Source organism: Chrysochloris asiatica, unplaced genomic scaffold (genome assembly GCF_000296735.1).
Source record: "Chrysochloris asiatica unplaced genomic scaffold, ChrAsi1.0 scaffold00052, whole genome shotgun sequence".
In the NCBI taxonomy this organism is placed as follows: Eukaryota; Metazoa; Chordata; class Mammalia; order Afrosoricida; family Chrysochloridae; genus Chrysochloris; species Chrysochloris asiatica.
Genome location: NW_006408570.1, coordinates 3580750 through 3603383, shown reverse-complemented (window position 1 = coordinate 3603383; position 22634 = coordinate 3580750). Strand labels below are relative to the sequence as shown.

General features: G+C 42.5%; 1 protein-coding gene across 1 annotated transcript in view; it reads right to left on the bottom strand.

The window, feature by feature from the left end:
* Positions 1-20749, bottom strand: part of FIGLA (folliculogenesis specific basic helix-loop-helix) — a 38179-nt gene extending 17430 nt beyond the window's left edge. The window contains 5 exon segments of the mRNA XM_006878331.1: positions 16391-16455; positions 16458-16524; positions 16526-16543; positions 18078-18230; positions 20519-20749. Coding sequence (XP_006878393.1) covers positions 16391-16455; positions 16458-16524; positions 16526-16543; positions 18078-18230; positions 20519-20749 — 534 coding nt within the window.
* Between the last annotated feature and the right edge of the window lie 1885 nt (positions 20750-22634).

Here is a 22634-nt window from a genome sequence, read left to right as displayed (position 1 = left end):
GGGGGGGGGTGAAGTGGATGTAAGAGACACTAGTGGTCCAGTATAACTCTCGTGCTATGAGTCAGACCTAACTCCACAGCACTTAACAACAAATGTAAGCGACAAGGTCCAATTCCTGGCCAATGCACTTCATGACAATAGAGGCTTTTGTACTGCTATGATGCTGAACCTCTTTGAGGAGAACTTCCAGGCAGACTAGGAAGAAAGGTCTGGTGAGCTGCTTCTGAAAGCCTGCCAATGAAAACCCATGCAGCATAACAATAAATCTCCAATGCAACATGCAGGACCTTTGTTTGTTGTGCATGGGGCAAACTTGATGGCAGTTAACAACACACCAAAGGGTTTAGCACTATCACCCACATCCTCCAGTCCTGGTGTGGTGCTGTGGGTTAATGCACCAGACTGCAAAGCCATTTGAACTACAAGATTGGTGGTTCAAGCTCACCAGCTGCTCCTCGGAAACCCTATCCTGGGTCGCTATGGGTTGGAACTGACTCGATGGCACTTAACAACAACAACTAGCCCTGACAAGTCATTGACTCTCTGGATGTTGGAGAAGCTACTTAAATTCTGGAGTTCTAGTGTTGACTACGGGTTAATGCACTGGGCTACATGTCAGTTTAAACCCCAAGGTCAGTGGTTCAAGCTCACCAGCTGCTCCTCAGAAACCCTATACAGGGTTGCTATGGGACAGAACCAATATGACAGCACTTAACAACTTAAATTCTATTCCTTAGTCTCCTCACAAGTAAAATGGTATGTGTTTGTGTATTACAGGGTAATTATGAAAATTATTGTTGAGTGCCAACTCATAGCGACCCTGTATAGGGTTTCTGAGGAGCAGCTAGTGGGTTTGATCTGCTGACCTTGTTGTTAGCAGGCTATTGATTATTCTGCAGTGCCACATTAAGGATTAAATAGGTTAATATATGTAAAGTTGTTGTTAAGTGTCATTGAGTCAGTTCTGACCCATAGTGACCCTGTATAGGGTTGCAAGAAGCTGCTGGTAAGCTTCAACGACTGACCAAGCAGTTCAAACTGACCTTACGGTCCAGTGCATTAATCCACAGCACCACACCAGGACTCTATATCTAAAGCACCTGGCGCAAAATAAGTATCAGTAATTACTATTTTTTCCCTAAATTTAGTCAAATCTTCCCAGTATACAGGGGATCAAGTTATTTTTGTGTGTGGGTTTTGTTTTTTTTTTTTGTCCATTCAATATATAGCTTTTGTATGAAAACTTTTTGTCTTTACATATTAGAATGTTTGAACTCGAGAACTTCATACATTACTGTGTTTATCTATAAGGTTAAAAGATCACTGAATCCTCCCCAGCCTAAAGTCTAATTATATTGTAAATCATTGTTTTAATTTTAATTTTAAGTGCTAGCTGGAAAAACCCAGGAATATAATATTTAAGTAACAGAAAGTGAAACTTACTGAGGTTTATCAATGTTGTCTTATTCTCACAGTTTATTAAGAAATGCCTGTTCTCCCCACCTAAGCCATGGAGTACAAGTTTAAAAAAAAAAAAAAGTGGCCTGAAGAGGAGTGATCAGTTTGTGCTCAATTCCTATAATAAGGCGAGTATGCTCCCATTGTTAGTGGTGTATCTAGATCATTTGACATATTATCTAATGTTTTATTGAGCCAAGGCTTGAGTACAGGGAGAAGAAGAGTAGGGAAGGGTAGATATCAACCAGAAATCCTAGCTCACTCAATTTTAGACCTCAATACCCAATCTAACAAAAGCCTGAATAGTAAGGCCTTCATTAAGAGAAAATGGCTTTGTTGAAAAAGAGAAAAATGAACACTTTTGGCTTCCAATGGGCTAGAGTTTAGATGCCTGCTTATTAAGTAGTCACAGTGAGGCAGGCAGGCAGGCCGGTGGAAATAGGCGTTGGCCCCTCAAGTCCCCCAAGCTCATAGCTCATTCCTGGAGCAAGATTCACATTCCAGGAAATAAACACAGACCACCTCAGCCTCAAGTGATTCCCCAGGCTAATCTCCTGTTCCTGACCCACCTCTTGGAGGGAACAGGGCCCTGAGCTAATGTTCACCTGCTTCTGTAACTGCTTGCTTGTATGCTCATACATCCTTCCCCGCCATATTTTTGAACCAACCAATCCCAGGTAGCCCCATGAAGCTGTTGGTCCCCCGCTAACCATTCCCAAATGAACTCATGTATGCACCCTCTATTCCCTATAAAATAGCCTCACACAGAGAAGACGGGGCTCAGCCTCTAGATACAAATCCACTGAGCCACGTGCTAGCACAATAAAGCCCTTCCTTTATTACAACCCGCATGGTGTTGGCAACTCCTTCAGAGCGACCCTGGTAACAACAGAACAGGGAATATAATGTGGAGAAGTCTTCCCACAGCTAAAGATAAAGGTTGGAACAGCAGGAAGCAGATTCCTAATGAGCAAATGTCGCATGGACCCCTGAGAGGGACCTCCTCACACCAATGCAGCCTGGGCCTTGACCTAGAGTGGAATGAGGAAGAGTTACATAAGATAATAGAAACCCAAGAAAGGTAAAGTGAGTCTGAGGAAAGCAAAGACTGTCCCTCTTCTCAGTAGCCAGCATCTCAGAGGAAATCACCAGGTGTATGAGTCAGAGGGCTGCCTCACAGCTGGATGTGGGGGAAACCAACCTGAAAAGGTATGGGACTTGAGTAAAAATGTCCTTGAGAAGAAACCACAGTAAAGCCATGGAAATCCATAGTAGTGGAATACTAACTAGCTCAAGACTGAGGAAGTCAGAAGCAGGAAACATACAGGTACTTCCATTTCAGCCTCCATAAGACATATTCCCCACTGTGCCTAAGGGGAAACCGCTTAAGGGGCAAAAAGCTTCCCCATCAGGAAACTGAAACTGAATCGACTAAGTTTGAATCTGAAAGTGATTCAGCATTTACTCAAATAAGTTTGACCTTAAATGAGCAAGCGAAACGTTTCCCATCTGCATGCTAAGAGGCTTAGCCAAGTAGAGCACAATGTAGAAAATGAGTTACATTTCTTCTCATTTAAATTGTGCTCAGGACTTCATGGTGGACTCTCAACCAAGACCCAGAAACAGACCCTACAATATTCCACAGTCACACCTTCTCTAGTCTGTAAGAGAATAGGGTTTTGGTCCACAAGCCAGAAGTAACCAGATGTAGTCTCTTCCCTTGGGGGCCTGGCCCAACCTGTACAAATTAGGAATCTGAACCTTGGTTCCTCTTACCCAAGTCCACCTCCATGAGGCAGGCAGGTGACCCAGGCCTGTCTTCCACATCAGGAATGTCTAAGAGACACATCCCCAGAGAGAAAACGACAAGAGTCTGGTATTTTTTTCTTGAGCTTTTTGAAACCCTCTTGTATCACTTTGTATAGGAAAACCTTTACAAGTTTTAATCAAAAAACTTCCCTTTATATTTTTCTCATTGATGTTTTAATTGATACTGTTGACTGGATTCATGATATTTGTTAAAGTTGTTACTATTACAATTATCAAATGTTGTATGAAAAAAAAAAAAAAGGACAAGAGTAATCCAGAAACAGCCAATTATATTTATAAATCCTTTATTCTCCCACTAAAGGATCTACCATTAACCCTGGGTCCTTAAGGACCTTATCTGTTATGGATAATCCAGTAATTAGAATAAAGTATGGAGTAGGGTGACTGAGGTGGAACACACCAAGTTCCCCCAAGGGTTAGCTTATGTGTTGCTGGCATACAATTGTTGGCTCAGATCCAAAGGAAGATGATGCCAAGACAAAAGAATTCCCAAGGATTCCCACTGATGCTGAAAGGAGACAAGGACTTTTCTCCAGAGTCAGTACTCCAAACTGAGGCTTCTAGCCTCCTTAATGGTGAAAGAATAAATTTCTGGTTGTTAAAGCCATTCACTTGAGGTATTTTTGTTATAGCAGCCCTAGATAACTTAGTCACTTGTCCAAAGTTCCAGAGAACTCCAGAACCAGCCCTAAACCCCCAAAGTTTAGAAAATGCAGTCAAGTCCTAGAGCCAATGAATGATGGGCTGCCTTCCTTCTGAGCCTCAAATGCCCTTAAGTCTGAGCTACAAAGAACAAAAAAATTCTGAACAGGTGAAATAGATTAATGCTCCACTAACCAGCAAGCACTCAACCCATCAAAAGGAAAATTCAATTTTTAAAAATACTTTGCTGGCCAACTCATCGGAATATGGCACAAATACAAGCCTAGACCCACAACGTTAGTGTGGTAAAATTGTTGCTGTCTCACCTGGGGGAAATGTGAGCCGGAAGATAAGAAAAGCTGCTGGACTTTGCCAAGGTGTTAATAAATTCATCTCAATTGTCCATTGTTATAGTTATTAGTTTCCACTGAGTTGGCTCAGACTCATGGTCACTTTATGTATAATAGAACAAAAGGTTGCCCACGTCCTGTGCCATCTTCATAGTGGCTGGTATGTTTGAGTCCACTGTTGTGGTTATTGTGTCAACCCATCTCATTCAAAGTTTCCTTCATTTTTGTTGACCCTCTACTTTATCAAACATATCCTTTTCTAGCTAGTGGTCTTTCCTGATGACTGTCTGAAGTAAACAAGTGTAAATCTCAATTATCCATGGAGTCAGTTCCAACTCATAGGACTCTGCATAGGGTTTCCAAGGCTGTAAATCTTTACAGGAGCAGAAAGCCTCATCTTTCTCCTGTGGAACTGCTGGTAGTTTTGAACTGCTGACCTTGAGGTTAGCAGCCCAACTCATAATTACTATGCTACCAGAGCTCCTTCTCAATTATCTAGACCATCTTATTTCAGATCTTAAAATGCTATCAGGAGAAATTCCCCCAATGCTATAAGTAGGACACATACCTTATTACAAACTGGGGGAGGGGTGATGGCATCTACACCTACATAGGTTGTCTTCTCTCAGAGACTCTTTTCAAGGAATTCGCTCTGCCATACCAGAATTTAGATGTGTGGTGTTGTTGTTAGATGCCATCGAGTTGATACCGACCCATAGCGACTTTATGCACAGCAGAACGAAACACTGTCCAATCCTGGGCCAACCTCACTACTGTTGTTACGCTTGAGCCCATTGATGCTGCCACTTGGCTAATCCATCTCATTCATCCTCTTTTTCTCTCACCTTCCACCTTACCAAACATGATATCCTTCTCTCCAGCAACTGGTCCCTTCTGACAATATGTCCAAAGTATGAGAGATGTAGTTTGGCCATCTTGGCCTCTAAGGAGCACTCTGGCTGCATTTCTTCCAAAATGGATCTATTGGTTCTTTTGGCAGCCCATGGCACTTTCAATATTCTTTTGTTGTTCTTGTTAAGTGCCATCAAGTCAGTTCTGACCCACAGTGACCATGTATAGGGTTTCCAAGAAACAGCTGGTGAGCTTGAACCACCGACTTTGCGATTCAAACCAATTTTACAGTCCAGAGCATGAACCCACAGTGCCACACCAGGGATAGGTTCCTGTAAAAGACATTTAAGTTTATCCATGTGTCCCTTTCCGAAGTCTCACTGAGAACCTCGCTCCCAAACTGACCTTAGTCTTCTCTAGGAACATAGCATCTACAATATCACAAGTAACTCTGAGCAAATAAATCAGTGATGTGAAATATCTAAACTGCAGCCATGAGTGGCACATAGATGGAACAAACAATGGTGGGGTTATACTCCTCCCCTGAAACCCCATTTCTAACGGATCCTTGAAATTAGTCCCTAGCCCTACTAAGATCCGATGCTGCAGATTCACATGGCTCATGGTCCCCTCAGTCTGCACATATATACTTGCCAATGCAGCTCCCATGTGAACCTGCTCTGGCTCCAGAAGCTAATCTCCATCCCTAACATCACAGCAGATTCTTACAAACTCCATTTGGGATTTTGCCTTCCAGGAATGTTGTTGATCTTGCACAGCCTGTTATGACCCATCCCTTCAACCCCCTCCCTCCAAATGCCCATCCCTGCCAGCATCAGATTTTACTGCCCAGATCCTCTCCAAGGGCAGGAAGACAGGAGGCCACTGCTACAAACTAATGTGGAGAGAACCTGCCTCCCAAGCACTAAGCCCCCCCTTAGACAGTATTTCAGTCCAATGAGTCAACTAAGCTGCCACCAGGTCCCTAGTTAGAGTATTAAGCCAAGAATCTGAAAACCTGTGTAGTCACCCCTTTGGGTAAGCTGTGCTGACCCTTATGAGGATCTTTTTCTCAAATAAAGGCCATGTCTCAAGCAGTACTTCCCTGGATGCTTTATCTTGGAACCCATCCTGGTCCCTGGTTATAAAATGCAAGCTTTATAAAGTTGATAAAAGTGAGAGTTAGTAATTGCGTGAGTCATATCAAAATAAGAATCTCAGTGCTAAACCTATTAAAGGAAATACTAGGCAGATAGTTACACAGTAGGCACTTCAAAGAAAAAATTATTTCCCCTCCCTCTTCCTGCACAATGCATCTCTAATGCCATTATTTGGGCTACAGTAAGGCCAGGAGAGGCGTGGTGGCCCAGAGAAAGGCATCAGAGCCCAACCAGGGTGAGGACTGCATAAGCATAAAGGAGATCAGAGTCAGAACAGGATGAGGTGGGGCTATCCACACAGAAGTGTTCCCAGCGGGAACTGTTAGAGTTCAATTAAGGTTAAGAATGGCACCTTCGTGGAAGGGTGACCTAGCCTGGGGAATCAGAGCCCATACAAGGAAGAAGGATGGCTACGTAGAGGTGTCCACTGTGGGTTGGAGATGCCCCAGCAGTCAGATAAGTATCCATGAGCCATATTCCGATCCGAGTAGGGTGAGAAGAGCAGCCTGGCACAGAATGTCATTGCTAAGTTGCACAAGATAGGTGTTCTTGTGGAGGAGTAAGCTAATCATGGGTATTAGAACCCAAAGGGAGTTAGAATCCAAGGGTATTAGAACCCAAGGGAGAACAGCTATGTAAGGAGGAGTTGGCAGCAGACATGTGCAGTGGCTTATATACAGGAGGGGTCCCCTCAGTGCAAACCCCCTTCCAAGACTAAGACTCAATGGGAATACACGCTATGATTGGTGACCATGCTCAACACCGATAAGGGGAAGTGAGGGAAAAACAGTAATGAAGCGGTGAGCTAAACCATACAACGTTCAATAGACTTCTGTGAACCCGGGTGAAGACCTGGTTGGCCAGCAGTGTGGCAAAACCTGGGGACTCTTGGGCCCAGAGTCAGTGACATAGCCACAGAGGACTAGAGTGGAGAGTGAAGCTTCCAGCTGATAAGAAGAGAAGGCATATGCATAAGAACACCCACACTTGCAGATAATACCCACTTATCCTGGCTTCAGTGACTGGATGATCAGAGCTCAACCAGAAGTAAAAAGAAGAGGAAAAAAAAAAAAAGTATTCCCATACAATTTGATGAACTTGACCTACACTTATGGAAGCAGTAGCTCAAAAGAGGGAACAAGTCCTTACAGCAAGAATCATTCCCACCCCCTCCACACACAGAGTAGACAGGGATGGGCAACTTGGACACTGGCTACCCAAAATTGGGGGTGGGGGGCTACAAAGGCAAGAAGTGACTGGCTTACAAGCTTTCAAGAGGGAACCTAGATCCAGAGGGCCTGGAGGAAAGTAGAATCTCCAGTGAGTAGTATTCAATCTGACTAGGTGGGGCTGATGCAATGAAATGCAGACAGGTCTCTTGTGATACAATTGTTATCAGGACTGATTGTGAGTGTCGGAAATGTAAAGGTAGACATTTTATAGCAAGGAGGGGAGTGATTAACTTTTCCGTCTAGGAGCGGAGGTCCCTGGGACCATCAAGGGAGAAAAGCAGAGAGCAGGACCCTACCCAGAGAAGCAGTGATGCCTGAAATGGAGCCAGAGATGATGACGTGGAGCGATGGAGCAGCTGGAGACTTTAGATCCAGAGAGGGAGAGCGACTGTGTGCTGAAGACCTGGGGGGTACGGGGGAAGGATTGCATGGAGGGGATTGTAACCATGGCAATGAGACGATATGTGATAGAATGAATGTAAAACTAATGTTCTCCCATGTAAACTATCACATAATTCACAATGAAACATTTAAGAAAAAAAAAAAAGTTCAATAAAATGTTTGATGAATACAGGCTATTTAGATCATTTCAAAGCACCTCCTTACACTTAAAAATATGTAATAATCTCAAAACAAGAGTAATTTTAAAGTAAGAAATCTGGAAGTGATTACTTTATTCAAGTGTTAATTAGCATTAGTAATTGGGCCAAATCAAAATTGTGTATCACCTAATAAGATGCAACAAGTACAGAAATACTCCTGCCAAAGGTATATGTACCTGAATTTAATTGAGAGGAAACTAGTTAAGCCAAATCAAGATACATTCTACAGAATAATTGTCAAAAGTGTCAAGGTCATAAAAATTAAAGACTGAGAAGCTGTTTCAGACATAACTAAATGCAACACATGATCTTCATTTGGATCCTTTTACTGTAAGGTACATTATTGAGACTATGGGTAGAACTTGAACAGGGCCTGAAGGTTAGATAACAGTTATGGAACAATGTGCATATCTTGATTTTGATGGGTGTATTGTGGTTATATAGAAGAATGCCCTTGTTTATTGGAAATAAACACAAAATTAATTAGAGGTGATGGGGTTGGCTACTCATACTCTAATAGGTCAGGGAAAAAAGCTATTTGTACTGTGTTTATAACTTTTTATTAATCTGTTATTGTTTCAGAGTAAATTTTCATTTTAAAACAGAATTATTTAAATGTCAAAGGATGAGAAGCCCTTGATAAAACCAATGAAAATCCTTAAATGCTTCGCAAGAATGGCACTCTTCCTGAAGCCCAGCTTGATGTCAAGGTGCTTGACAATTGTTGTTGTTATGTGCCGTGGAGACCGTTCTGACTCATAGCAACCCCGTACAGGGTTTCTGAGGCTGTAAATTTTTACGGGAGCAGAAAACTTCATGTATCTCCCATGGAACAGCTAGTAGTTTTGAACTGCTGACTGTGAGATTAGCAGCCCCGATTTGTAACCACTACGCTACCAGAGCTCCTTTGACAATTGTTGTTGCTGTATTGTGAAGTGCTGTCAAGTTGGTTCCTACCCATTGTGACCCTGTATAGGGTTTCCTAAGAGCAGCAGGTGAGCTTGAACTGCCGACCTTGCAGTTCAATGGCTTTACAGTCTGGCACATTAACCCACAGTGCCACACCAGGACTCCTTTGACATTCAGACTCATACAAAAAACCTCAAACATTTGGTTCAGTCTTTGTTCACTCTAATGGCCCTGTGGATAAAGCTTTAGTGCAAGGTCAGTTTGAATCACAAGGTTGGCGGTTCAAACTCGTTAGCCACTCCTTGGAAGCCCTACATAGGGTTGTTATGAGTATGAAATAACTCAACAGCACTAAACAACAACCAATTAACATAATCCTCAAGCAAGTAAGATTCTGCTGTAGATAATTCTAAAACCGTTGCTGTAGTCCATAGACAGGGAGCTACCAGAAATGCAAGCTGGATTCAGAAGAGGACATACAATATGGAATTATCATTGCTGACATCAAATGGATGTTGGCTGAAAGTAGACAATATCAGAAAGATGTTTACCTGTGCTTTATTGACTATGCAAAAGCATGCATCTCTGTGGATCACAACAAACTTGGGAAAACATTGCAAGATTAGGTATTCCAGAACACTTAATTGTGCCCATGAGGAGCCTGTATACAGACCAAGAGGCAGATGTTCAAACAGAACAAGAGAATCTGTATAATTTGTTTAATTATACTTGTTTAATTAAATATGTGTATGCTAAACAAATAATCTGGATTATAAGAAAAAGAACAAGGCATGGGGATTGGAGGAAGACTCATTTAACAACTGAGATGCACAGATGACACACCCCTACTTGCTGGAAGTGAAAAGAACTTAAAACACTTATGAAGATCAAAGACTACAGCTTTCAGTTTGGATGTCCCTCAATGTAAAGAAAACAAAATCCTCACCAACTGAAACAACAAATAACATCATGATAAATGAAAAACAGAAGGCTGAAGTTGTCAAAAACTTCATTTTGCTTGGCTCCACAATCATTGTTCATAGAAGCAGGAGTCAAAAAAATAAAAAGATGTATTACATTAGACAAATATGCTGCATAAGACCAAGTGTTCAAGAGCAAAGATATCAGTTTGAGGACTAACATGTACCTGACCCAAGTCATTGTATGCATGTGAAAGTTGGACAATGAAGAAGGAAGAAGAAGATAGAATTGGTGCGTCTGAAGTATGGTGTTAGAGAAGACTACTTAAAGTACCAGACTCTCAAAAGGACCAACAAATTTGTCTTAGAAGAAGTACCACCAGAAGCAAAGATGGTGAGGCTCCATCTCTCATACTTTAGAGATGTTGTTAGGAGGGGACCAGTGTCTGGAGAAGGCTATCATGCTAGGAAAAGCAGAGGATCAGTTGAAACTGACTCCACAGCACCTAACAATCACCACCACCAATTAATAACTTATACTTGGTTAGATAAAAGACTTAAAATTAAATGTGTCTTGTTCCCTTTTTGAAAGAAAATTCCTCTCAGAACCTTAAGTTTATTACTAAAAAGTGTTTCTCCTCATTTAAATGGCCTAGTCCAAGAGTCAATTATCCTTGGAAACAAGTATATCCAGTATGTCTTGGCTGCTGATTTTGCAAAGCTGAGCTGTTCAGATTCCTTGCTTCACCCAGGCCCTATAGGACTGGCAAGAAGGTTTAGTGGTAGTTCACACAGAATATCATGGTGATATTTACCTGATAATGGTGGTGGTTGTTGTTAGGTGTTGTCGACTCAGTTCCAACTCATAGCAACCCTATGCACAACAAATGAAACACTGCCCGGTCCTGCGCCATCCCCACAATTGAGCCCATTTCTTCTGCCACTGTACCAATTAGGGGGTTCCCTGTTTTTCACTGACCCTCCACTTTACAAACCATGGTGTCCTTCTTCAGGGACTGATCCCTCCTGATAACATGTCCAAAGTATAAGAGACGAAGTCTGGCTATCTTGGATTCTAAGGTGCATTCTGGTTGTACTTCTTTCAACACAGATTGGTTTGTTCTTCTGGCATTCCATGGTACCTTTAATATTCTTCTCCAACACCTTAACTCAAATGCTTCAATTCTTCTACAGTCTTCCTTATTCATTGTCCAACTTTCACATGCATATGAGGCTACTGAAAATACCAAGGTTTGGATCAGGCACACCTTATCCTCAAACTGACATCTTTGCTCTTGAACACTTAAAGAGGTCTTGCAGCAGATTGCTTAATGTAATACATTGGTTGATTTCTTGGCTGCTGCTTCCAGAAGTGTTGATGGTGGATCCAAGCACAATGAAATCTTTGACAACTTCAATCTTTTCTCCATTTATCATGATATTGTTTATTGGTCCAGTGGTGAGGATTATTATTATTATTATTATTTTACATTGAGGTGTAACCCATATCTAAGGCTGTAATGTTTAATCTTCATCAGTATTTTAAGTCCTCTTCACTGGCAGAAAGCAAGGTTGTATCATCTGTATATCATAGGTTGTTAATAAGTTTGCCCCCAATCCTGATGCCATGTTCTTCTTGATCAGTGAAGACTAAATATAATTAATATTCTTAATCTCTAGTACATATGAAAATTAACATATGTAGAAGCATTATTACTATTAAAGAACACAGCCAGGCTCAAAATTCATTTTGGGTCACGTCATCATTCTTTATGTGTACTCAGAATTAACACTGAAGCACATCAACTCATGTACTAGCAATGGATTTATGTTTCCTAAGAGCTAACTGACGAGGAAGAGTTTATATCCCAAGTGGCCCAAATGTGAGCATCATACACAGAGCATAATGGAATTCTTAGAAAACAGTCATCAAATCAGAAACGGGAACCAAATCTAGCCAGTCACCAACAAGCCTGCAGATCTTAAACCAGAGTGAAGCATTGGTGGGAACCAAGTGAGAAAATCCCAAACAACTACTAAAGCAAAGCTAGAATAGCTGTAGTTTATTATTGATTGCTCATTGTTGTTGTTAAGTGCAGTCAAATTAGTTCCAACCCATAGCAACTCAGGCTAGCAAAGCAAATGCAATTTTTAAGGGAACACTGACATGCCAGATATTATGCTAGACAATTTGCTGACATGGAGCTATTTAAACTCACACGTATTTTATATACAAGGCAGGTACAATCATCATTCCCGTTTTACAGATAGGGGAATTGAGGATTAGAGAGATTAAGTAGTTCACTCAAGGTCACACAATTAGCAATTGGTGAAACCAGGGTTTCAACCATAGCAGTCTGCCCCCAAGGAGCCCTTATGATGCAGAGATTAAGCTTGGTAGTTTGAACCCACCAGCCACTTTCCAGCAAAAAGAAAAAAAAAAAAAATTATATATATATGACAGCCTACTCCCATAATTAACAACCTGTGATACGCAGATGATACAACCTTCCTTGCTGATAGTGAAGAGGACTTAAAACATTTACTAATGAAGATAAAAGAGCACAGCCTTCGGTATGGATTACATCTCAATGTCAAGAAAACAAAAATCCTCACATCTTATCAAAAGAGAAAAGATTGAAGTTGTCAAGGACTTCATTCTTCTTGGATCAACTATCAACATTCATGGAAGCAGCAGTCAAGAAATCAAACGACATATTGCATTAGGCAAATCTGCTGCATAGACCTTTTTAAAGTGTTCAAAAGCAAAGGTGTCAGCTTGAGGACTAAGGTGTGCCTGACCCAAGCCATGGTATTTTCAATAACCTCATATGCATGCGAAAGATGAACAGTGAATAAGGAAGACTGTAGAAGAATTGATGCTTTTGAGTTATGGTATTGGAGGAGAATATTGAAAGTGCCATGGGCTGCCAAAAGAACCAATAGATCTGTTTTGGAAGAAGTGCAGCCAGAGTGCTCATTAGAGGCCAAGATGTCCAAACTTTGTCTCTCATACTTCAGACATATTATCAGGAAGGATCAGTCGCTAGAGAAGGTGATTATGTTTGGTAAGGTGGAGGGTCAGAGAAAATGAGGAAGACACCCCCAACGAGATGGATTGGCCAAGTGGCAGCATCAATGGACTCAAGCGTGACAAGAGTAGTGAGGTTGGCCCAGGATCGGGCAGTGTTTCGTTCTGCTGTGCATAGGGTCGATATGGGTCAGTGCTGACTCAATGGCACCTAACAACAACAACTTCCATAAGAATTACAGCCTTGGTGTGAATGTGGAAAGACTGACCCTCCTACACTTCTGGTGCTGTAAAATGGTACAACCACTACGGAAAAAAAGTACAACATTTTCTACAGAAGGTGGATATAGAAATACTGTACAACTCAGTAATCCCTCTACTTGGTGGTGGTGGTGTGCCGTGGAGTCGGTTCTGACTCATAGCGACCCTGTACAGGGTTTCCGAGGCTGTAAATCTTTACGGGAGCAGAAAGCCTCCTCTTTCTCCCGTGGAGTAGCTGGTAGTTTCGAACTGCTGACCTGTGGTTTGCAGCCCGATTCATAACCACTATGCTACCAGAGCTGCTTCTACTTGGAGATCCTCAAGAAATAACAGCTGTGACAGAAACAGATACGTGCATACTCATGTTCACAGCAGCACTGTTCACAATAGGAACAAGATGGAGTCAGCCGAAAAGCCCATCAACAGAAGAATGGTAAAACAAAGTTTGGTATATACACACAATGGCATACTATGCAACACTGAAAAATAACAACGAATCTGCAAAATACCTCACAACATGAATGAGTCTGGAGGATATTATGCTGAGTGAAAATAGACAATCACAAAAGAGCAAATACTGTATGAGACCACTGTTGTAAAGAGTTTAGATTCTCTTGCTAAATAAAACATTCTATGATGGTTACCAGAGAGGGGGTGATTATTCATGAGCTAGAGGGTTTTTGTTGTTAAGTACTATGGAGTTGGATCCAACTCATAGTGACCCTGCACAGGGTTTCCGAGGCTGTAAATCTTTATGGGAGTAGAACGCCTTATCTTTCTCCCGTGGAATCACTGGTAGTTTCGAACTGCTGACCTTGAGGTTGGCAGCCCGACACATAACCACTACGCTACCAGAGCTCCTTGAGCTAGAGGGTAGACACATGGTAGTATTGGTAACAGGGTAGGCAATACACAACAAGAGTGGTTGGCAGAGGAAAGATGAAGGTAGCAGGAGACACAGGGAGGAGTGCAAGAATTAAATAGATGTAAATACTTTTAACAAATGGTACATGGAGGGGATTGCAATCAATGTAATGAAGCAAAGTGTATCCTTTGCTGAATGTAAAACTGATGATCTGCTCTGTAAACCTTCACTCAATTCACAATAAAAAGTTAAAATAAAAAAATAAATAAATAAATTACCCTAAGGACAAAGTTGAGAAGGGATGGGAAGGTGGGTGGAATAGAAATAGGAGCCACAGGGGGAAGTGGGATAACTGCACTTTGCAATCATTGAGATGTGAGAAAGTGTATGATTTGTTGATTGTAAAACTGATGGTCTTGTTGATAAATCTTCCCTCAACTCACAATAAAAAGTTTTTTAAAAGTACAGCCTGGAAAGCCTATATATAGGCAGTTCTTCCGTTCCATCGGGTTACTATGAGTTATAATCACCTAAGCAGCAATGGGTTTGGTTTTTTAGTTTAATCTGCCACCAGAGTTTACACTCAAGCTGCTATTCCAAATCTCCTCCAACCAGCCATCATTTGACTCCATAGGGCTCCCCTAGTCCCTTTACATAACTTGTTAAAAACACGTGGTTCCCTATTCCTACAATCCTTTCTTGTTGCATTCATGTTGCTGGGTAGTATGGAGCCTAACCTGTATAACACTGAGTCACAGTCAGGGTAATATGCCCAACCTTTCAGCATACAGAAGCATGCCTTGTCAGTTTGGCAAAATATTAAGAGCTATTCCAATAAACTTCTTTGTTAATATTTAGAAAATAAGTAATAATGCTGCCTTCCAACAGCCCCAACCACCACCATCAGCTATCTTTATGTATAACAAGCTATTTGCTACCTTTTTTTCCCCCACTTATCACACCACACAGTCTAAAAAATCTTTTAATGTATTAATTGTTGTTGCTGTTAAGTGTTGTTGTGTTGGGTTTCCAAGGAGTGACTTGTGAGTTTGAACCACCAACTTTGCAGTTACCAGTCCAGCACTTATCCTACAGCACAACACTAGGACTCCTAATATGTTCATTGTTGTTTTTGTTAAGTGTTGTTGAGTCAGTTCTGACTCGTTGTGACGCTGTACAGGGTTTCTGATGTGGCTTTGAAGTGCTAACCTTGAGGTTTACAGTCCAGTGCTGATCCTACAGCACCTACCAGAGACAGTCATTAAAATGCAAGCTCAAGTCTGTATTGGGTGATTCAGACAAGTTTTTTCTCCACTTGAACATCTTACCAACTAATTTGGTAACATAATAGAAATAATGGATTTCCAGACTAGCAAGCCCAATTCCCCACTCAAGGGTGGTCACAAAATTATTAGTATAAGTCAGAAAGTATTGCTACAAAATCATAGAAACGTTTAGGAGTAAACAAAACTATCAAAGTGTGAAGCTACTGTTTCTTGACATACTCTTTCATCTCTCTACCCCTTCCTGGAAGAAGTTTGTGCTCTTTAAACAGTAGTTTTCGCTCTCAGGTGACTCAAACCATGTTCTTTTTAATGTTTTTGTTTCATTTTGTTTCAGTTTGGGAAACAAACAAAACAATTTTAAGGGGCAAGATCAGAGTTGTAGTTGTGTATGGGGGAAGGTTTCCCAGTGAAATTCTCATAGAACTGCCCTTGCTACCCTTGAAAAATGAGCAAGTGTACTGTCATGATGGAAAAAATTTCTTCAGTGCAACTTTCCTGGATCTTTTTTATTTTCTTAATTCTTCCTAAAGAGCTCCCATGATCGTTCTGTGTCCTTCAAGAAACCCGATAAAGATTACCCTTGGAGTCCCCAAAATATTCATCCTGTCTGAGCTGACATCTCTTCTTGAATTTAACTGGCCTTAATCTCCTCAGAAGCCACTGTTTTGATTGGATTTTTTGAAGTCACCCTAACTAGACTATGACAAGTGTATTATTGAGAGATACTGTCTGCAGCCATCCACTGTCACACGGCATGTTCACACACTTTTAGTTTGGAATAAATCTGTGCATATATGAACGGTTTTATTTATCCTCGTATCTTGTTTGAATCCTGTTTTAGCATGGAAAATAGCACCCCTCACAGCATACATTCTGAGTTGCTTGACATCTTTGTGGGTAGTTAAGAATACTTTACCAGAATCCTAGTGGGAGAGATAACAACTACAGTTGTAGACACCATACTCTGGGGTTACAAGTATATACTGACTCACATTGCCACCAATTGCCCAGAACCCTGCCTCCTCTTTCTTCAAGCCTATGGCATAGTTGGGATGTGGGTAATATTTCTCGATAGCTCTCTAACCAATGATATATGTGAATCAGAAGTACTGTTGCCGTAGTTCTTTATCATCTGGGTTTTGTTTCTAGAACTCATATTTTACTTGTCAGACAGTATCATGTGACAGTCATGCTATGAAATTTTAAATCAATACATTTCAAAGTTTTAGCTCATGAAGTTTCATTTAAGTGATAAAGACAATGCTTAAGTTACTATGGAGAAAAGAGGTTTGATCAATTGACCAATGCTCTGCAATGGTCAAAATGCATTAAAAGAATTATAGCATGAAACAGATCTTATATTTTATAATGAACGCAGAGCAGAAGAAAAAAAACCCAAAAGCACTTGTTACATAATTCACATACAAGGAAATCCAAAGGCAGCCACCTGCACATGTCCAAACACCATGAATGAAGTTTGCCAATCCCCTCTGCTTTAATGCCAAATTTTATCAATAGTCCCTACAAACTGACTTTCAACTTTCTGAATCTAGTTGTCTCACCCTGCCTGCACCTTTCTTGGTCTCTGTAGCTTCCCACCTTAGTTTCCTGGAACTCCCCTCCCACCTTGACATTATGACCCCATCCGGCTCCTTCACCATTCTGTCACCTTCTCCTCCTTCCTCCTTCCTCCTGCCAATAGGTGTCCCTGAAGATCCATTTCTAAGGCCCCTAACACTTGTCTTTTTTTCTTCTCTAGTGAACAATCCACTTTCATGCCTTCAATGCTTATCCCTCCATGGAATAAATCCATAAAAGACTAGTCCACAGCTTCCACTGCCTAATGGACACTTTGGGGAACACCTGCCCCTACTCTCCACCCCTCATAATGGTGGTGATACTGCAGTGTTTCAGTGTGCAAAGCAGGCTCATTTACACTGTTCCCCTGATGGTCACAAAACCATGTCAGCTTGGTATTTTCAGGCATCTGTAGAGCACTCCAGCAAAAATGATTCTCAAGGGAAGACCTGTGGGAGGGTCCCTTAAATGCTGCTTCTTTTCTATGTCCTGTCTGGTGTGTGTTCTACTGAAGGCAAACAATCACCACAGAGTGGTTTTATGAAAGGCTCCCCTCATGCTCCAGCTGTCAGGGTCTTACTGAAGATTCTGCACTTAGGATCTAGGTGTTGTTGATTGTATTTACTCAGAATTATATTGATGGTAAGGAGCCCTGGTGCACTGTAGAAGCAGCACTGGACTGCTAACCACAAGGTAGGCAGTTCAAACCCAACAGCTGCTCCATGGGAGAAAGATGAGGCTGTCTGCTCCCATTAGATTTACAATTTCAAAAACCTTATATAGGGTCACTATGAGTCAGAATCAACTCAGGAGCAGTAGGTTGGGGGGTGGGGGTGGTTGTTTTTTTATGTATAAATGGTTAGGAATTTGTTTCCAAAGCTCATGCAAGCCTGGGTTCAAACCCCAGCCATGGCATTTTAGCTGTGTGTGTGTTTTACCTCTGCTTTGATTCCATCCTTTGGTAAAATGGGGATCATACATAGCTCAGAGGATCGTTAAAAACACTAACAGCATAAAGTACATGGAAACTGCTTGTGAAGTGCCTGGTAAATAGAAAGGTTCAACAAATTGTGACCATCATTTGAAATCCTTAAACTTTACCTCAGAGTCTTTGGCTCCTTCCAAAACGTCACTGAGAACTTGTATGTATTCAGTAGCACCTTTAAGGATATCAACTTTGCTAGGTTTTCTGCTTTGCGGAAGAAAGGGCACAAGTGCCTTCAGTCTGGCAAAACCATGATTGAGATTTTTTATCTAGAAAACAAAAAGGCAGTGACACAAAGAGAAGCTAATCTGTAGACATTTCTCCCAAATCACAGGAGGGGTTGTGAGGGCTCCTTCTTTTATCTGGGCGGCAAAGCTAAATAGACATGCAAAGAACTGCTATTCCAATGGGAGAACGGCTCCTGGCAGTGAAGCGGGTGGCATACCTCGGCACAGTGGGTTAGTCCTGGTGTAGCGCTACAGGACAAGCATTGGACTGCTAACTGCTAGATGTTTTATGTGTGCAATGAATCAAGGTTAGCAGTTCAAACCCACCAGTCACTCCTCAGAAACTCTATACAGGGACACTATACATTTCAACCAACTAGACAGCACTTAACTACAGCAATATATATATATATACATACACATACAAGATGAGGGCAGGTTTCAGAGGAGTGACTGGTGGGTTTGACTTGCCAACTTTGTGGCTAACAGTCCAGTACTTATCTTATAGTGCCACACCAGGACTATGTCCCAGTAATTGCCACCATTTTATTCCAAGGCCATTATCAGGCATACACATAGGTTATGTTGTTAAGTGTCATTGAGTCAGTTCAGATTCATAGCAAACCTATATAGAGTTTCCGAGGAGGGGCTGGCAGATTTGAACTACAGACCTTGAGGTTAGCAGCCATGCCAGGATTCCACAAATAGGTACCACTAATAACCTGAAACCCGTGTAAATGCTCAGCAGTAGGAGACTGAGTAAATTATGGTATTGCAGTCAGAAGTTGTTGTTTTTTGAAATAATACTTAATATGAGGAATGATTTTTGATAATGTGAAGCAAAAAATTATAAAACTTTGTACAGGATGACTACAGAGTTGCAAAGTAATATATGTGCACATACAGTAGAAAAAAAGCCAGGGGGGATATATACAAAAAGGTTTATGTAGTTATATCTGTGTTTAGGGATCTCAGTTCTGTCTTTAGCCCTTCTATATTTTCCAGGTGTATTCACTTTCTCATTATAAAAGAGAATGTTAGCTTTAAAATGCTAAGATAAAACCAGCATCAATTCCTGGCAAAAGGCAATTCTTTCCTGATGGAAAGGCCCACTTAAAAAGCAAACTAATGCATCAGAATCATCTTCTAGGGCCACCTAGATCACAGGATTATTTTTATAAAGGGTCTTTATTGCTATTGTTAAGGGCTGTCAAGTCAGATCCAAATCATAGCGACCCTGTACAGGGTTGCCGAGGAGCAGCTGGTGGGTTTGAACCACCGATCTTGATAGTTAGCAGTCCAGTATTTACTACAGAGCCACACCTGGTCTCACAAAGGGTCTGTGGTTAAATTCTGTCGAGTCAGTTCCAACTCACAGCGACCCTGCGGTTCAAGCCAAGCGTGTGGTCCACTGCTTAAGCATGCTTTCTCACTCTTGCAATTTTCCTTATTCCGTTAAGTCTTGTCCTCCACTCCTTTCTTTCTCCTCACATCTTTATCCTCACACAAGTTCTGAGTTGACTCATGTGTTGCTTTACTAAAGGGCCAGAGGTGTTTAGGAACAGCCCTCAGCGCCACTCTCCAAGTTCCGGGTCTGAGTCCAGCCCACCCCTGTCCACATCCGGACCCTATTCCACCAGCACCCCCTTTCATCTCTCTGGGCTTTGCCTCTGTGCAGATCTACCTGAGAAACAACCTCGTCGGGGACTAAACACTAACAATACTCAAAGCTGCCAGTAGATGTCGCTCAAATAACAGCCCATAGGAGCAGTCGGGTCTGCGTTCCAGCGCGTGCGGTTTGATCGACAAACTTGGCCTTCAATGACAGATGGTTGAGTGGAAAAGGGGACCTGGCGTGTTCATTATTTTAAGAAGAAAAAGAAAAGAGAACTGCCGCCAGCCCACCTTCTCCCCCACCTATTTGCTTTGGAGGCGGAGATACAGAAGGCAGGGGAGATGGGATGGGAGTGGAGGGCCCCTTGCTCTCCCAGTACTCAGCCAGCACGAGCTGTGGGATTTCAGCACAACTGCTCTGCGTTATAAGCTTTGCCACAACATCTGCCAAGAAAGGCGTTTGTGACAGGGTCAGGGTCCGCGCTGCCCGGGCCCCGTACATGTCCAGGTGTGTTCAGGGTTGAGGAAATCATCCCGCAGCGGACGACGGAGAGAAAGCGCAAAGAGACACCATTATCATTCCCCCAACAAGCTCAGGACACCAGCCAGGCCTCTGGACGTCCAAAGTCGCCTGTGGGCCCCGAGGGTGGAAAGTATTTAGTGATAAGGGAGTCAACCCCCTCCCGGGGTCCGGTCGAAGGGCGGCCGGGCCTCACCCGCTCACGCTCCTTGGCGTTGGCCGCGCGCCGCCGCTCCAGCACCAACTGGAGGCCTTCGGTGGATGAGTAGCCGCCCGAGGGCAGCCGCTTGAGCCGGCAGATGGCAGCCAGCTGGTGGAGTGGCCCGAACTGCTCCCGCAGCACGTCCTCCAGCACCTCAGCCTGCGGGGCGCACAGCAGGGTCGGCAGTCCCGGCCCCAACTCCACAGGCGAGGGCGCAGCGTCCATGGCACACGGTGCTCTGGGACCAGCGGGCCCGGCCTTCCCCAGGACACCTGCGCGGCTGCACGAGGCCTGTGGCACGCGGGGCGGGGTAGGGGCGCGGGCCCGGACCACCTGCCTCCCCTGCCCCACAAGTTACCACTCAGGCACCAGCTGCGCGCGCAGGACCCGCCTCCCTGGTGCCCGAGGCCAGCAATGTAGTTGTTAAATCAGCTCCACAGCTGATACCGTGCACAATAGATACGGGATTCCCCTGGGTTCTCAAACTTGATCACCTACTGAAATCACCTGGGATGTTTTTTGTGCTTTGTCTTGTTTTAAACCCATATACCTGAGTGCCAAGCACCCCAAATTCCGATTTATTTAGTGTGGATGGAGGCCTGAGCTTCTGGATAGATGTTTTGTTGTTGTTAAGTGCCCTCAAATTGATTTCGTAGCCTCATAGCGATCCTGCATAGGTTTCCGAGGAGCAGCTTGTGGGTTTGAGCTACCAGCCTTGAGGTTAGCAGTCCAGTGCTTATCCTACAGCACCACACAGGACCCCTTAAGTACATATATGTACACAGACAAATTGGATGGATGCACACAAAGCCTTTAAAAAACCATTTTTTAAAGAAATAAAAATGATAGAAAACATTGTATCCCCTCGCCAAGATTCTCACTTGTTAATATTTCATCACTAACCCTCTTTTTATAAATAGTCTCATTTTCCTTGATCTTCAGAGCTAATTGAACCATAAATTCTCTGAACTATTTAGTGGTAGGCATGATATCCTATAATTCCCAAATATTTATTTGTATTTTCCTCTAAACAAGGCCAATCCCCTACAAAATCACTCAAACTAGGAAACTAGCACTTTTTTCTACCATCCAACCACAAGCCCCTTCCAAACCTTACCACCTGTCTCAACAGTGTTATTATGTTCCTTTCTAATCAGGATTTAATCCCAAATCACATGTTTTATTTGATGGTCATGCCTCTAATGCCCCTTCATTCTGGACAGTCCTCAATCTTGCCCTGTCTTCTTGATCTTGGCAGTTTTAAAGGGTATAGGCCTTTCATTCTGTAAGATGTCTCTCTATCTGGGTCTGTCCAATAGTTCCTCACATCTAGACTGAGGTCACGTCTTCTTGGCAGTGTTATAGTTGTTTAGTGCTGTCCAGTGGGTTCTGACTCATAGCCACCCTGAGTAGTGTTTCCAAGGAGCAGCTTGTGGGTTTGAACCATGGGCCTTGCAATTAGCAGTCCAGTGCTTCTTAGGACTCCTGAATCCATAGCAATGATGCTGGCTCACATCTTCAGGGGGGTATGTGATATGGTGCCCCAAGGGTGATACTGACCTTCAACACCCTGTCCTGGTAGTATCTGCCAGGTTTTTGCAGCACGAATTGAATACTATTTCCTTTGTAATTGATAAATATTTTGTAGGGAAATACTTCTTAACCTGCCTGAATCAACCTCCACCCTAAAGATGGCCAAATAGTTGGTATTGTACTGGGTAGAAGGGAGAATTTTCCCTTCTCCCCACTTTTTATTTATTTTTAATTTTTCAGATGCACTCATGAATTTTATTATATTATTTATTCAATAGGTTGTAATCCATTCAAAACTTTTTTTTTTTTTTATTGTATTGTTTAAGTGTTCCAGATTTAGCCAGTCTCTTCAAGTTGGTTTCTCTGTCTTTTGGCACAACAACATCATTCTCTGAGCAGTTTCTTATTTTCTGGCACAAAATGGTGTTCCAGACCCTTCTTGAACTTTCCTACCTGTTGGGTCAAATGGTGGTGATAGCCAGGGAGTGGCTATTGCTTATCAGGGACTCCTCTCCTTCCAGCCTGGGGCGACCTGATGGTTCCTACGAAACCAAGGAATGCTAAGTCATTGCTAAGT